Source organism: Mytilus californianus, unplaced genomic scaffold (assembly GCF_021869535.1).
Source record: "Mytilus californianus isolate M0D057914Y unplaced genomic scaffold, xbMytCali1.0.p SCAF_6, whole genome shotgun sequence".
Taxonomy (NCBI): domain Eukaryota; kingdom Metazoa; phylum Mollusca; class Bivalvia; order Mytilida; family Mytilidae; genus Mytilus; species Mytilus californianus.
In genome coordinates this window covers 71,603,829-71,622,189 of record NW_026262712.1, presented here as the reverse complement: position 1 = coordinate 71,622,189, position 18,361 = coordinate 71,603,829, and the positions used below count along the sequence as shown (strand labels likewise).

The 18,361-nt window shown below is 31.3% G+C and overlaps 1 protein-coding gene across 4 annotated transcripts in view; it reads right to left on the bottom strand.

Moving 5' to 3' along the window:
• LOC127704611 (serine/threonine-protein kinase BRSK2-like) overlaps window positions 1-18,361 on the bottom strand; it is a 68,570-nt gene that overhangs the window by 49,082 nt on the left and 1,127 nt on the right. For all 4 annotated transcript variants that reach the window (XM_052208730.1, XM_052208729.1, XM_052208731.1 and 1 more), the window contains exons 2-3: window positions 6,755-6,849; window positions 552-637 (exon numbers count right to left, since the gene is read on the bottom strand). In XM_052208730.1, the coding sequence (XP_052064690.1) occupies window positions 552-637; window positions 6,755-6,849 (181 nt within the window). The remainder of the gene's footprint in view (window positions 1-551; window positions 638-6,754; window positions 6,850-18,361) is intronic.

The following is an 18,361-nucleotide window of genomic DNA, read 5'->3' as shown; positions in this document are numbered from 1 at the left end:
CTGCAACATTTGTAGATGCAGATGCCCCCAAAGCTGGACACAGCACACTTTTGTTCAGCTTTCTGCACTTTCTTTGTAAGTGAGATCTAGAAAAAAAACATTATATATCTGCTTTTTTTCAAAAATTTAATCTTAATTGAACCAAATTTTAAAGAATAAATTCTGCAGCTGCAATATTAGTTCCCATAGCTTCCCAAACAGTAAATATATTTTCTACATTTATTAAAAAAAAATTGTTAGATTTATTAAAAAGATGCTAAATTAACAAAGCATCTATTGGTAGAACTATACATCTGCAAATGCACTTGTTATAACATACATCTGTCATCGAGTTAACCAAAGTACATTATTCCACTCAACAACACAGTAAAATAGTAATAAATCATTTTTTACTTCTGAATAAAACATGTGCCCAACAAAAGGCAAAGCATTAGCATAACTTAATATAAGGAAAATAAAAAGCTTAATTTTGCAATTAAAAAAAACAAGTTTCGCAAGATGACAACCTAATGACATTTCTACTTCCTTGTTCTCTAGTTAATGATACCTACAAGTATTTTTTGTTTTCATATACGTCAAATAGTCCTAGCACATGTGGATGTTCTATAAGCTTCATAATGGCTATTTCTCTTTCGACCTACAATAAAATAAATAAACAGTAGTTAATTCATAATTTTTATAATCTTCTTAAATTTTACAGACTTAATGAAATTAGGATTGCACTTTTTGGAGAACATATATTTATCACCTTTGAACCCTGAAAACAAATGCTGTAACTCTTATTTCTATGATATCAAATGTTCAATGGGTTTGTTGTTCTTTAAAAGAAATTGAAATTAACTATCCAAAAACACTTTATTTTTCTATAAATTAGGAGAAATCTCACAAACCATTACCTATCCTAAACCAACACCCACTAATGGAGAAAATTTGGTTATTCAAACTTGGGCGATATAATGTATTTTGCGAGATTTTTCAAAGGTACCACAAAACTTATTCAGTTAATGAACAGTATCTGAGTTGCCAGCAGCATGAATTAATGAACTTGGTAAGTGACAGCCAGCATTAGAATGCAGACAGACTATACCAAGAAGTCTATCCTCTCAATTATCCACAAATCTTTTGTTCGTTTGTTATTTATCACAAAAAGGATAAAGTCCTTATCTGTCTCATTTCTGTAATTAAGACAACAGTACTAAATCATTTGTTTGTATTCACATACTAAATAATAGTTAGATCACTGCCCTTTAAAGGAATTTGACTTTTCAAAACATTCAGTATGTACATTCTTTTTCCTTCCTTCTTTCTTTCTATTTACTTTAGTAGCAGGTGCATTTGCACCATTTTAGCTTTAAACGACTTTCAGAACCAAATTAGTACATTTGTAGTTGATTTGTTGTGTTATTATAAAAGACAAATTTATATTTATATCTCAAATATACATATATATTCTTTCATTCGTATTGCCAACAATTTTTTTGGATTTGAATAAAAAATAATTTACCAGCACTTTATGACTAAAACTCAGAATTCCTACTAATAGTACCGGTACTATCCCTTACTCTATTTAAGTGTGTTTATTTTTCATTCTATTATGCAGAATTCCCAGTATATGAAATGCACTAGTGTATTCCTTCTTCACACTTGTGTGTTTTTTCTGTTTGAAATGATTAGTATTCTTGTTTGTGTTAAACCAGAATTTATTTGGTATACAGCACACATAAAGAAATCAGAATTCATATAAATATGCCATAAATGTAACTGTCCAGGGATTTAAACACTATAAATATGGCATTCTTTTTTAAGAGATGCCATGTCCATCTTTCTTTTGAGTTGACCGCACAACCTATCATTCTGCTGACCCAAATCATTGTAAAACCTTTAACAGTATTCCTATAATAAATATATGCTGATTCATCATCATTCTTGTTTCAAATATTACTAATTCTTTTATTGTAATATTTTATTGAATTGCTGGTATTATATCGTAATAAGAAATTCTTCTTTGCTTTAAGTAAAACAAATCTATCAATAAAAATAAAATTAGGAAGAAAACAAAGAGTCCTCTCCCAGACATTATCAAATATAAAAGTAAGAACAGACTCTGATAAATTATATTGGAACTGATTAATCGATAGACAACATTGATTCTGTTGAAGTTCAAGGCAGATTTAATAAAGGGAGCTATATAACACAATGTATATATTCTAATTAGCAAATACCACAATATTCTTTGAGTGTAAGTTATTTTCCCTACAGAATCTTATCCATGGAAAATGTAGGCAGAAGACCTTGGCATCACAGAACATTCTGGTTATGTAAACACTTAATACAAAGTTAAACATAATTATACAATGTACAATGTGACTAATTTATCTAAGACATTTCGTAAAAAAACTTCCTTGGGGAATAACTTGTATGTAATATAACAGATTTCCCCAAAGACAATAACTGGTTTTGTAATATAGTTTATATCAGATTTCCAACTGGATTACAGTGGTTTATATATAAGCTCTAAGATATAAGGGAAAGTTTTTTTTTTTTTAAATAAGTAACCAAAAACTTTGTTGAAGTTTTTTTCAAATGACCCCCAAATGACTACTTAAACAAGCATTCTGAGAGTATTGCATGGCAATACATAGTCCCCTACCGGGTAAAAATTCATTTTACTGTAACAAAATGCTAACTTGTTCTATCGATAACTTGTCATGGTGTAAACAAAAAGTAAATATGATCATGATATGTCAACATCTTCAAGCATGACTAAAAACAGTGTGGAAAACTGATTATATGAGTGAAAAAAACATTAGATATGATTAATAGTTCTCTAAAATTAGATATGATGTAATACAGTGTATATCTATTTTCAAATCATAATCAAATATAATTAATAGTTCCAAATATTTTTTCTTTCATTTGTTACAAACTAAAATAGATTTGTAACTTATCTATAAAATGTCAACAACATTTATCTACACAATGTAATGTATTGAAATATATACATTAATAAAAATAGATTATTATCATAATTTTTTTTATATCTATAGCATTCAGAAAATTAGTTTATACTAAATAACAAACAAACCTGCCAAAAAATTCTTCAAATAATTTAACAAAGAATGCCTTTTAAAAAATGAGTTATCTCCCTTTGTACAGAAATATGGTTTAACATAGTACTCTAACATTAGATATGGTCCAGAGTTATGGTCCATAACTCTGGACTAAATCATCAGACCAGAACAAAATTTGAACTTGATCTATAACTTGTCATGATAAAACTATATACCAAATATCAAATCAATATCTTCAAGAACGAAGAAAAAAAGTGTGGAAAGCTGATTTGCCGGACTGACGGATGGACAGACGGACAGATGGACAGACGGACGGACAGAGTGCAAACCTAAAGTCCCCTTCGACTTCGTCGGTAGGGGACTAATAATAATGGCAGTAAACACAGCTATATTAAATTCATCTGTACATTGTATATCTATGGAAATAATTCAAAGACAGGAAACATGTTAAAAATAATACTCTCCTTTTAACTTAAATCTAAGTGCCATAAGGTGAATGTTATTCAACATAGAATGGTTAACAGAGGTTTTAGATGAACAAGCAACAAATCAATTCCATAACAAAATAATTTAACACATGAATACTTTAAAGTTAATTCTCTACATTCATTGTGCTGATACATGGTCCAGATATCCAGACTTGGTACATGCACAAAATCTGCATGAACACTTATTTAACAAATAACATGTACTTCAGAGTGTAATATTTGTTTAAGAGTTTCAGTTTTTTCTACATACTCAAATGAAAACTTGCGTCATTTATATAAAAATTATGAGAAATCCTTTAAAGTTATCCCAAGTCGAGAATCTCATTAGTAGTTGTCATATATGTCATATCTTAATGTTTTTGTAAAAAGGATTTGGTTTAATGAAAGATCTTTAGTTGTTTCTATTAAATCTATTTACATCTTCTTTTAGACCCCAGCTGATTTAGAGCATTGCGACCTGTCACTTATTAAAAACTGTATGTGCTGCCCTCTATATGTCTTTTGATTATTTGGGTTGTTGGGTTGCTGTCTCTTCAATATGTTTACCCCATATCTCCTTTTATTCATACTACAGCCATCTTTTTTTATTGTAGGCAAGTGTGTTTATTTCATTGCTAAGACCTTCTAGTAATAGTTAATTAGATAAACAATAGATATAAATTTATTAGATTTTTCTTACATTTAAAATTTTAATTTACAAAATTTTTACAAGAATGGATAGTATTTGATGTAATGTATTTGAAACAAAATAAATAAAATGTGACAACAACAGCTTAAAATTAATCTTCAAGTAAAGATTTGATATGAATATTTTCCCAAGATGATTGATTTTATTTTTTTCTTGATTCATGTAGATTGTAAAGTTTTAGAAAGTATGTGTTCTTCATAAAAATATTTCTTTCAGACATCAATTACTGTGTTTTAAATCATGCAAATAAGACCAAAGCAAGGATGTTACTATAGGAGACTCCCTGAGTAGATTCACAATTTCTCTTCGGAATTATCAAACAATCTGAATTATCTGCCATATTTTCCCCATCACATAGGAAACTAGTACTGAATAATTTCACTATCAATGCAGATATATCTCATTTCTTAAGATTATAACATGTTACTCAGTATCAACGTTTAAATCAGATATGACAGAATGATTGAAGTTTCTATTTAATTTGATTTATTTCAAAATTTACACAGAATGTTATACACCAATATTGCACACTGCAACATCACAGCTAGATGCAATTAGTTTTTTAATTGTAAAAAACTTAAGTTTTCCACACCTGCTTATCCTCATCAGTAAAATATAGTTCATCTTCAACCAAATAATATTTCTATAAGGATGCATCACCAACAGCTTCCTAGCATAATTCAATTAATATTGCTTTACCCTGTACATCTTTTTCTGGTTCAGTAAGTATTAATTATTGATATCTGAAGTATTATACTTTGAGAAGTCCACGAATAGACAATACTGTAAAACATTGCTCTATATTGTTCAACATATCAGAGACACCAATAGACAATACTGTAAAACATTGCTCGATATTGTTCAACATATCAGAGAAAAACTTTTTTACACAAATAAACAGAAAAGTTCAGAGGTCAACATACAGTCTTTAACAATAGACAGGCTTCTTTACTATCGAGCTCCAAATCACCTGTCTAAAAAGTGGTAAATGAATAAATAAACAAAAGAGTGCACCCTCTAAATTACCTCACACGCTTTACTGATTATGATAGTAAGTCATTAAGATAAAGATTTGATAACAAGTATCATAAAAACTTAATATTATCAATGATTTATATGTAAATTTGGCCAAGGACAGATGAACCCTGCCAGACAGACATGTACACTTTACAATCCTTCCATACACAATATTGCTTATGATAGTATCTAAGACACACACTAAACCACAAAAACTTAGCATTGACAAATCAACCATGAAAATGAGGCCAAGGTCAGGCAGGACCCTGCCAGACATGTTCACCTTCCAAGCAAACCACACATCCAATATATTTAACCTATTGGGTATTACATCTGATATCACTGACCGATGAAATGAGGTCAAGGTCAGGTGAACCCCAAACTGACAGACTTTGCAACAATCCATTATACCAAATATAGTTATCCTATAACCTAACTCATAATAACGAAGAATCTTATGAGATAAATGTACCTAAAGGTGAATCTTGGGACCAGAGTACACTGACCTTACACTATAGGTGACCTTTGAATTAAAGTTCAAAATGAAAAAGTTTAAATACAACAGACAAGAAGATAGTGACTTGACAAGAAAAGTTTTTGCTTTATAGAGGTGAACCTTATAAAAGGTTTGACAGTTTTTTTTAAGCATTTGATGAACCATGAAAATGAGGTCAAGCACAATGGACATTTGATGACAGACAGAAACATCAGAAAAAAGGCATCTTTATATAAAGAATGAAGTATCTAGCTCTTCTACCTTCTGAAATATAAAGCTTTACACAAAAAGTTTATGTAGTCGCTGCTGGAATTATCATCCCTATGTCTCGCTGCGTTTGCAACCATCATCACAGGCAAGACAGAAAACTTTTAAGATATGACATAAGACAACAGTGACAAGGTGACAGACCTGGGACAGGTCTATTTGGAATCTGAAACGTCCCCCTACTAAATCTTAAATCAGTGGACTACAAAACAGTTACCATGTTAACAGAACATCAAATAAATTATTCAAATGAGTTGTGTGATTTTTAGAGGTTACTGAAGGATACCCCAGGCACACCTTTACTGTGGTTGGCTTGCTGTATACTTCACACTGTCCTTTTACTTACATGTTTATTGGGTTAACACAACAAACTTTTGGGGCCTTGGTTGGTCAAAGTGGCCCAAACTTTGACCTGGAAATCAATCTGCTAATATCTATCAGGTTTGCCTGTTTCTCCGGAGCAGCCCTGTGGTTCTCTTCAGTATTTCTGCTTTCTCAACCACAATATCAGACTTCAGAGTGTTCTAACACTCCCTTGGTGGTAGATTGTACATAAAGTAGTAACACATCTTCATTAACAGTTATAGGGTGTGTACACAGATTCCACTGTATCCTTGCAGCTCTTGAGGAGTGCTCCGAATAATAGAGGAATCTACCAGTACATACATAGAACAGGATTTTCTATATACATTTTGTAAATAGCTAGAGAAATTTTAAAAATTTTTACCTTCATTAAAACCGATTCACTAAGTTTCTCTCTATTGACAATCTTTATGGCTACACGTTTTCCTGACACACAATGAACACCAAGCTTCACAAGACCTAAAAACAGAATAAATCAAAGTTTTAGACAATATTGTTTGAATGTGACAAATTCTAAAAGTATTATCATTATTTGTGTGGTATAATTTATAGTGGATTTCATTCTCCACAAATTTACAAAATTGAATACTTGATTAAATACAAACGTCATATGATGAACTATGAGAAGTTTTAAAGTATGACACACCAACATGTGATTTGTTTTACCAATAAACGAGGATATAAAAACTTTAAATATATTAGACCAAGACATTTTTTCTGAACCACTCAGCAATGATCTTATCAACGAACCATTTATTTTTCTTATATACAAACCAACAAATTGTCCAATTTACAAATTAATAATGGTAATGTATACACATAAACTGACATTTGTCTGATCAGTAAATAATTTGTTTTTTCCTCAAACCCCCAAAGCAAGAACCACAAACCCACAATTCAAGACCCACAACCAATCATATGTCTGTTTTACAAACCCACAAAATGCAAGAGCCACAACTAATCATTTCACTGTTTCACAAAACCACAATGCTAGATCCACAACCAATCATTTGTCTGTTTTACAAGCCCACAATGCAAGACTCACAACCAATCATTTGTATGTTTTACAAGCCCACAATGCAAGAGCCACAACCAATCATTTGTATGTTTTACAAGCCCACAATGCAAGAGCCACAACCAATCATTTGTCTGTTTTACAAGCCCACAATGCAAGACTCACAACCAATCATTTGTCTGTTTTACAAGCCCACAATGCAAGACTCACAACCAATCATTTGTATGTTTTACAAGCCCACAATGCAAGAGCCACAACCAATCATTTGTCTGTTTTACAAGCCCACAATGCAAGAGCCACAACCAATCATTTGTCTGTTTTACAAGCCCACAATGCAAGACTCACAACCAATCATTTGTCTGTTTTACAAACCCACAATGCAAGACTCACAACCAATCATTTGACTGTTTCACAAAACCACAATGCTAGACCCACAACCTATCATTTGACTGTTTCACAAAACTACAATCCAAGACTCACAACCAATCATTTGACTGTTTTTACAAACCCACAATGCAATAACCGCAAGCAAAATTTAAGGCTAATGCTCCCCTAGAGAATGTAATACATAAGTGTGTAAGTTAGTTCTAAAGAAACATTCATATTAAAGTAAGACTTTGCTAATGCTATATTGTGGAATGTAAGCTGGTCCATAAACTCTCAAGATAAGGCTATGCTTGAATTTGGGACAGTGCAACAATGGCTGGTTAACTCAACTTGTAAATGTTTACCTGTATAGTCAGGAAATCTTTAATAATTGATCCATATTAAAGACTTAAAAAAAACTAATGACATTAAAATATTGATTTACCTTATGTATCAATCAAATAATATGGCAATGACATTGTAACTCAAAAAAACATTTCTTATCACATCCACTGATAGTACACAGTAGTTCATTATGTAATGTTTCTTTTGAAACAAGGAAGTAAGGTTTGTCTAATACATGAGGGTAGTAATGGGCTATCATCAATATGATTCATCATAAGTTATTGCTGAAAGTAATAGTTAACAGTGATTTTTGGTCTGGCTACAGACTGTCCTCTGTAATAAAATGTCCTTGAGAAGTCGGTCTCTTCTAGGTAAGGGCGTCCAAAAATGTGGATTTTTTTCCTCACTAAGACATTATATAATCAATTTTCAACAAATAATCATAAAAATATAGAATTGACAAAATTTTTGAGATGACAATTTGCCTTTTGTTCTCAAGCTTTTGATTTGTGATTGACTGATTATAATGGTAATATTATGATGCATCATTTTGCTGCTGTATTCTAAAACAGTGACTTTATTCACATGCATAACTCAATCAATTTAAACCTAACAGACAAAGAAGCTCTTTGGAACATGAAAGGTAAAATGAACAAAAGTTATATCTCTGTATGATATCTAATACAGCACACCTGCTGTCAGTGTAATTAATTCAAAATTATAGAAAACTTCCTTGAATACAATAAAAATCACCGTTTAGAAAGCAACAAATTCAATTGATATGCTTGAAAGTCCAGATTTATTGATCTGTAGTGAGTAAAAAGAGAAGTCATAGTTGTTACAATCATTAACTTCTATAATGTACAATGATTCCAACTGTTTCAATAATACATAACAAGTACAACAGGAATCACCAAAAATACAAATGTATATATGACAGCACATCAGTCTTTACTAACCACCATAGTCCTCTTGTGGAGAGTTGTCTCATTGGCAATCAAACCACATCTTCTTTTTTATATACACATACAAAGACAAACGCCTGCAAATATCACGTGTTAAAATATTCTGAAAAATTTAAACAGGGTTTAAATATTAGGTGAAGTTGATACAAATGTGTACTGTACAGCGCAGATACAACAAATTCCATGTCATGCCAAATTTAACCAAATAAATAAATGGGGAATGTGTCCATGGGACACAGATGATGCCCCCGCTTGCATATAGCGTTATAAAGGGACATAACTCAAGGACTGTAAAAGTGACGCTCACAAATTTGTACTTGATCCGAGTTTTGTGGTAATAAGCATTGTTCATAAGTTTCATAACATTTAGTTGAGGCAAACTTAAGTTAGAGAATGGAAACGAAAAATTCAGCAATTTTTCCATTTGTAAATGGGCATAACTCTAGAACGGTAAAACATGTAAAAGTGGCGCCACCAAAATTCCAACTTGATCTGTGTTTTGTGGTAATAAGCATTGTTTATAAGTTTCATAACATTTGGTTGAGGCAAACTAAAGTAAGGGAATGGAAACGAAAAATTCAGCAATTTTTTCATTTGTAAAGGGGCATAACTCTAGAACAGTAAAAGTGACGCCACCAAAATTCAAACTTGATCTGTGTTTTGTGGTAATAAGCATTGTGTATAAGTTTCATAACATTTGGTTGAGGCAAACTAAAGTTAAAGAACGGAAACGAAAAATTCAGCAATTTTTCCATTTGTAAAGGGGCATAACTCTAGAACGGTAAAAGTGACGCCACCAAAATTCCAACTTGATCTGTGTTTTGTGGTAATAAGCATTGTGTAATAGTTTTGGTTGAGGCAAACTAAAGTTAGAGAACGGAAACCAATTTTGGGATGTACGGATGTACGGACGGACAAGGGTAAAACTTAATGCCCCCTCCACTACGGCGGGGGCATAAAAAAAACATTTGGATCAAGAAATGAAAAATGAGGAGCAGAAGAACATTGTGCGAGTAAGATTCTGTGATAGTTTCACAAAAATCTATCAAACCGTTCAGGAGTTCTATTGGATACAAAATGTGGATTGAAGGACCAATGGACTGAAGAACAAAAACTGTTTCACTTTATACTGTCCTCTTCAAAAGTAGGGGTATGAAAAATCCATCCTCTTAATCATATGGATTGTAGTCAGGACAGTATCTGAGGGCAAGATAGTTTGTTTGAAAAACACGACGGGTGCCACATGTGGTGCTTACCCTTCCAGAGAACCTAAGATCGCCCCCAGTTTTTGGTGGGGTTCGTGTTGCTCAGTCTTTAGTTTTCTATGTTGTGTTGTTTGTCTCTTTGTCTTTTTCTTTTTTAGCCATGGCATTGTCAGTATAAGTTTGAATGTCCCTTTGGTATCTTTCGCCTCTCTTTTCTAAAGATTGACAATCTTACGCATTCTACAGAATTTACATTTCTGTACTACGTTACAAAATGTACATTGCATGAAAAATACAGCATGTGTAGCACTTTTTTTTTTTATTATGTTCAAAAGTTTTTGGACTGATATGACTGAGCAAGTACTCTCAATTCCATTATTGATCAACCATCAAAAACAGAACTGTTTTCCTGGATAACAAAACATAACAAAGAACTGGACAGTTTCAACAGGCAATAAACAACCTTATTAGATTTCCAGACAGGCTAGTTAAGGAAACACAACTGGTCATCTAAATACTTATCAATCGTGTGTAATGAAGTAAATGATGGCTTGACTGAAGAAACATTACCCAATTGTTAGTAATCAGTGGGGTACAAGTCAGGAAAAAGAAATAATGAACGGTAGATAAGACATTCACAAATGAGAAATATGATAGTGCAAGTTCAAAGTCCAATGGACTTTCAATCTTAGATCTGCAATTTTTTGTTGATTCTGCATTAAGATAACATTCAGGGGAATATATACCAAAGCACACCTTAGTCCGAATAATGTGTCCAGAATGAGTAACAAGTCTTCCAGTGAATGTTACCTTCCAAGATAGCACATTAACAAGAGGCTGTCAGAGTGACAGCAAACCGGATTTTCCTGCACAGGTCAAACCTGAACAGTTGAGCAAGTATGGACACAACATTTAAACTTAAAACAGTTCTGAATTTGGATTGTGATTGAATATTTGACAGAGCATAGGTCTGTGACACAAAATGAATGTAGTCAAAGAACTGAAAAATTTGAAATTGGACATTTACCTACATGTATGTATTATGTCCAATATCCAAAATATAAGTACATTGTTAGAATCGGCATATCAAAGAACCCCAAGAATTCGATTTTTGTGGAATCAAACAAAAGTTTAATTTAGGACCCTTTGGACCTCAATGTGGACCAATTTGATCAAGGAGCCCAAAATCCAAAATCTTTAAATACATGGTCAGATTCAGCATTTCAAAGAACCCCATAAATTTTTGTTGAAATGAAACAAAAGTTAATGTTGGACCAAGATTTGGACCAAGTTGAAAACTGGGCCCAAAAATCCAAAATTTAAATACAGGTTTAGATTCAGCATTTCAAAGATCCTTACATATATATTCAATTTATGTTGAAATCAAACACAGTTTAATTTTGGACCCCGATTTGGACCAACTTGAAAACTGGGCCCAAAATCAAAAATAAATCTGTCACTCCAATTATAATTTTGTTAGTTGATATAATTATCACATGTTTTCTATCTTGATAAAAGGTGGAAATTATTGCATGAATAAATTAATAGTAAATACATTGTCCTAATCCAAATACATGTACAAATGTGTATATTTAGTTAATTGTAAAAATCTATTATACAAATTGTGTGTAGTTTTATAGGAAGAATAAAAATAGATTATTATCTAATGAAAATGAAATTTGCAAATTTGGACCCCCAAACAGGATCAAGTAAAAATTAAACATTAACACACACAACAAAAAGAAAATACCACATAACAACTGTGACATCTACCTTCAAAACACACATGACTTAAAAAAAATAGTTATAAAGAAATTTTTGACAACTAATGACTAAAATCAATTGAACAAATACAATCATTGATAGACTATCTATCCATATACTTATTAATTACAGCATTTCTGTTCAAAGGGAAATAACTCAAAATAAATAAATCATATAATAAGAATCACTTTTGCACTGAAAGGTCTACAACTCAACAACAAAAACAGATAAACTCGTGAACTTGACCTTCATTTAGTCACAGGAAACATCATATCTTAATTTGAAAAGATTTCGTCAAAGCGTTTTCATGTTAATGAACAGACACTGTTTGGCAGACACCCAGCCGCCCGCCCGCCCGCCATACATCCCCAAATCAATAACCGATTTTTCTTTTGAAAATCCGGTTAAAAATGAGATATCAAGTATAAAGCAGGTTAACTTCATAAAACATTAACACATTATAGTGAATATACATGTAAATAGCATGTTTTGATCCATCATTCAATCACAAATATAAGTCAAAATAATATGAGAATAATCTTTATACATCATTATTTCTCAAAACTTCAAAAGATAAAAACTTAAGTACTTTGTGTACTCCCCTCACATGCAGAAGGTCATGAGAGCTATATATAGGAGTCAGAAATGTCGGGGTAAGGAGACATGTTCCCTGCCGACTATTACTTTGTGATGCAGTTTGTATCATGTCAGTATAGTACAAAGCAGGGTTTATAATCATATTACATTAACATGTTCTTGTTCTGATATGCATGCAATATTCTGCACTTAACGTTATCACAAATCCTCTTTCCGTCTTACATGCATAAAATTTTAAATTGTAAACATTTGCAAGACACATATATTCTGTTATCCACAAGATTGAAACTCACATCTTTAAAGCACTGCTTTCAATATTTTATAGTTATTCATTCTATAAGAGTCTCAGAGAAGAGCAGTTATGTTAAACCAAGAACAGTACCCTTCACACGTACATGTAGACCTGTTACTATCAGTATTAACAATAGATGAAGAAGTAGTCTTTTCTTGATAAAAATGTAAAAATGATAAAAAACAAGATGTGGTATGATTGCTGGTGAGACAACTCTCCACCACAGACCAAATGACATAGAAATTAACAAATATAGGTCACCATACAGCCTTCAACAATGAGAATAATTGACAAATGACAAATGTCATGAATGTAAATACATGTATTGTCATCAGTAATAACACCTTTGTACATATGTAGTCTCTTCATCCCCCCTTTTCAACTGGTGGTTTTAATCTACATGGTCTACTGTATTTCAAAACTACATGTCCATGTTCAAGGTAAATAAGAGAATGTACATAACTGTTTCACTAATTATATAAAATGTTTGTAAATACTAAAACCAAAATGTAATAGAGTTGGAATAATTGATGAAAGTTACAGGAAAAACCCAGGACCAATCAATAAATTGGCCTTTAGGACACTTTTGTCATTTAATCATCGATGTATCTCTATGTTATTGGAAAATCATATTAATTCTCTCATGTTTTACTGTGTAGATTTACTCAGGCATTAAATTATTGTTTGAATATTTAGAGTTTATATTCATGTATGTATTGAGACACTGTGAACTTAATCAAATATTTTATCCTTATATGGAGGCACACTTTTCAAAGGCTTTTCAATAAAATTAGTTCAATTAACAGTGATTCTGAGGTCATATGCACTCTATTAAAAATTAATATTGGTCTGGTAATTAACCGGACAGAATGTTTTATCTGATTTAACATCAAACCTAAAAAGTTTGAATTTAAGACACATATGAACATGTTTCATATATACATGTATAGTGTCTCTACATGACATATGTGTCTACTCTTTCATGTCTTTCAGATCTATTTTAATTAATTTTTTGAGAAAAAAATTTGAAGTATAAGTACCATCTCATACGCTAGTGCTGCTTCATAAATCAGGTTCTTTCTGCTGAGTTCAAAAGTTATCCTCATGATCTCATCCCCACCCAATTTGCCCAAATTAAGGAACAATATTTAATCAATCAGGACAATGGATGAGCAACCAGTGGCAGATTGAGGGTGGTGTCTACAGCCCTTTGATTGGAAAAAATATCAGTAATTTTTGCTTAAAATAGTCAATAAAAAATTTGCCACACAACATTGACATACTTTGGATTCATTTATTTTCATGGGTACCAATTTTCATGGATTGAAGAAAAATTTTGTTTCGTTGATACTTCTTTTTCTGGTGTTGCCAAAGTTTTCATACAATCATATGACAAATTTACACCTCATAGAACATTTACATTTGTGGTTCATTTAGACAAGAAAATTGGTACACAACGAATATCAATGAATCCACAGTATGCACCTTACACATTACTTTTGATTCATATCAAAATATTTGATCATGAACATATTTTAATTCCCAATATAGACACATGAAATGTTAATTAATAATGTAATTGTTCTGTTCCCAGTAAACGTTCATGAAATATTGATAAAGTAATTTTTTGGTTCACCGTTTACATGTAGGTTCATGAAATATTAATCACTCATATATATAAGTATAGATATATGTAGTAGTGCTATGTGTATACTTGTAGATCTGAGAAATATCTACATATACACATTTTTTTTTGTGCAGCTATGATTATTACATTGTACATGTATGTAGACAAACAAATTAAAGAAACTACTAAAAAGAACATGTGTGAGTCTGCCATCCCATATAAAATAATACAAACAAAAACCGTGGTCAGTTTTTTGGTCTGGAAACCCAAAAAAATCAATGAGATCAAAAATTAAAATAACAGCTGCTCAACTTCCATGACTTCATGTCTACAGTTTTGGAATTCTGTGTGGAAATAATATTATTACAGAATATTTCTTGGAACTTATATTATGAAGGAATTTCTAGGAACTTATATTATGAAGGAATTTCTATTTCATGACAGCTACAGCTTTGTTGTCAGACAACACAAAAATCATGAAAATAAGAAGACTGGAAACACTCTCTACTTTGCATGTGATCATATGAATTTAATTTATCATCTAGCTAGGTGATTACAGATAGGTAACCTAACAGTACATAAACATATTAAGGCTAATTGATTTACCAAAAAATCTTACATATGTTCTTTATTTATCTTACTACAGGAAAGTCAGGATATTCATAACAATTAATCCTCATTATAACTGAACTGATTTGAAAGTAACCATTAATATTAAAAGTTCACCTAAACTTTAGGGAGAGGATGTCTCCAACATTGTTTTAACTTGATTTTATCACTTTTGCTAATCAAATTTTTAACAAACAAAAAATGAATTATTACTTAAAACATTTTTTTTTAACTCTTACAACATCTCCTTTTGCCTACATGTGCATAAAGATATTGTTAGGTTTCTGTATCATATCCTGTCAAAAGACAATTTATGTAACGTTGAAACTGAAACTTCTTCATTCTTAATCATGTTTCCTGCAAAATTGGAAACATTGCGCAATTCTAAACTAGGAAATTGCTCAACATACATGTAAACTATATATTATATATATATATAATAATGTTTTTCTGTTACAAATCATGATGTATTGTTTTATGTGTACATGTTCTGCTGCCCATCAAGGGCCCTTGATTGGAATAATAAATATTCTTATTCTTATTCTGATACATAAAATTGTTCATATTTGTGGAAAACCATGTCTTCTTCAAGCAAAGACTTAGCTACCAAGTACATGATATAGATCGTAATTTTGTACTGCAAGAGTTACACAAGATTATTGTGTTTATTGGAGGATTAAAACAAGGACAGATAAATATTGTCCATTTTTTATATAAGTTGATGAAATGCATTGATGCCTATGACATACTTATATGCTATCAGGAACCTTGCCACAGTCAATTACAGGTGGAATATTGACAATCTTTGGAGTACATCTGAACCAACTTACAATTGAAACAATAATGATTACAATCTCAACCAAAATAAAAATTTTCAAAGGGTATTCATAATTAAAATAGGAAATATTCAATAAATTAGCTTGTGCGTTTAATTTTTGTTCCAAAGGTCATTCACGTTAATCAATAGGTATAAACTATAATGCAAGATTTATGATCTGCCATCAATAACAACCTATTATCATAAGTGGTAATTACCATATTATGATACAGATAAATTACTAATAATTTCATTGTTTGTTATACTTTGTACTTTTCATATGTACATAATACACAATAATTTATGTAGGTGTAGCACGAGTAGCATGGTCTAACATTATATGAAGGCATCATTTGATAAAATTGACCAAATGATGGTTGAAAATACCAAGCTCAGTACAAAACAACTTCAGAAACAGCTTCTCACTAGTTTATTGTGCCATGTGGTATAATGTAAACAATGCATCTCACTTGCTGGGGTTAATTTTGCTTTACTTGTCCTAGCAAAGTTTCACTGGTTAATCAATAATTTACAGGGATCACCTGTCTTGATGTTCTCAGCATATATATTCTGTCACAATGTGATAGATAATATAAGATAATTTTAGATATTAATTCTTGTTACAGTAATCAGTATAAATTGAAACACTATGATTAAGTTTAAATTGTTTTGTCATAAAATTACATGTGTATGTTTATATAAACATTGGCTAGAGGTATAGGGGGAGGGTTGAGATCCCACAAAACATATTTAGCCCTGCTGCATTTATGCGCCTGTCCCAAGTCAGGAGCCTCTGGCCTTTGTTAGTCTCGTATTTTCTTTGACACATTCCCCGTTTCCATTCTCAATTTTATATATATGTATACAAGTTTATTGCAAAAGGTATAACAAATTTTAAAATATTCAATGATTCAAATTATTTTATAAGCTCCATCTATGAAATTTTGTTTCTAGTAGTCCCTGAATTATATATGACTGACAATTATAAAAACCTTATCAAACATTCGTCCAGTAAAAAATTCATCCTACTAGTCTGGAAGAGCTTTAACTGGTTTAGACTGTAGAATCAGAGTCCTTCACAGTCTCTGTTGCTATACATGCTATAACATCTCATTTTGAAGTAGCCTCAATGGTTTAAACTTTTGACTTAAGACTGATTATTTTCTCACAATTAATACAATTTAGATTTTGTAAAAGTTTGAAGCAGTCAGAATATTAAAAGTATTACCAGATGTTTAAAGTATCTACACAAACTGACTCACGCTTTTTATGTCTTAAAATAATTGTAAGATATCTGTTTTATGCACATGTGATAAAAAAGATTGTGCTATCAGTTAATTTCACTTTTTTCTGCCAAAAAAAATTACAATCAATTTGACTGCGTACAGAGGCTTTATACTACATGTCATTTGACTGTGTACAGAGGCTTTATACTACATGTCATTTGACTGTGTACAGAGGCTTTATACTACATGTCATTTGACTGTGTACAGAGGCTTTATACTACATGTCATACCAACAATTCAATCATCCTGAAATCAGTCAATTAACTTCAATGTAAATTACAAAATTTTACATGAACGAAAATAAGTATGATTTGATAGATCTTAGTGAATAGTTACAACATTAATATTGTTCATCATTGTGATGGTTGATCTTGATTTTTTCTTTATTTGTCATACCATTATTAAAGTGTAAAGTGCTTTTAATTCACTTTTTTTAGTCCACTGATGCTACGACTATTATACTAGTTATATTAGTATAACAGTCCCAGACTGATGGCAATGGATGATGGGACCAGTTTAGTAGTTATCTTAAAAAACTAGTTTAAATCTGTCCCATGTTCATAATGATGTTCTGTCTCAGGTTAGAAACTACATCAGTGCTTACCTCATGTCATACATGCATATCTTATGTCTTTTGCTATTAGAATTGGTGTTATATACATGTAATAACAAACTTTTGATAGCCCCTGATTCATTCACAACATTTCAGGCCAATATGTCAAGTGTTAAAGTTGAAATTCTAGTACAAAATATTATTCTCTGTGCTAAAATGTGCTAGATATTCTTTTATTTATTAAAAATTAATTAGTTTAATAACATAAACAACATTTTATACATGTAGTATATGTTTTACTCCATGCATATGGAAATGAATTGTGAGAAAAGTGGACCTTTGGTATGTTATTTCATAGATGCTAGTGGTTAAGAGTTATTTTCAACATGTCCACAGTTTATCATTCATATTTTTTTGTACTTGAACATCAGTTTTCATCGCCTATTATACACATTGGTTAAAAACAAAGCAAATTGAAGCTATTTTTTTTATTTCTCCTTCACCATGAAATGAGATTGCCTTAATTAAGG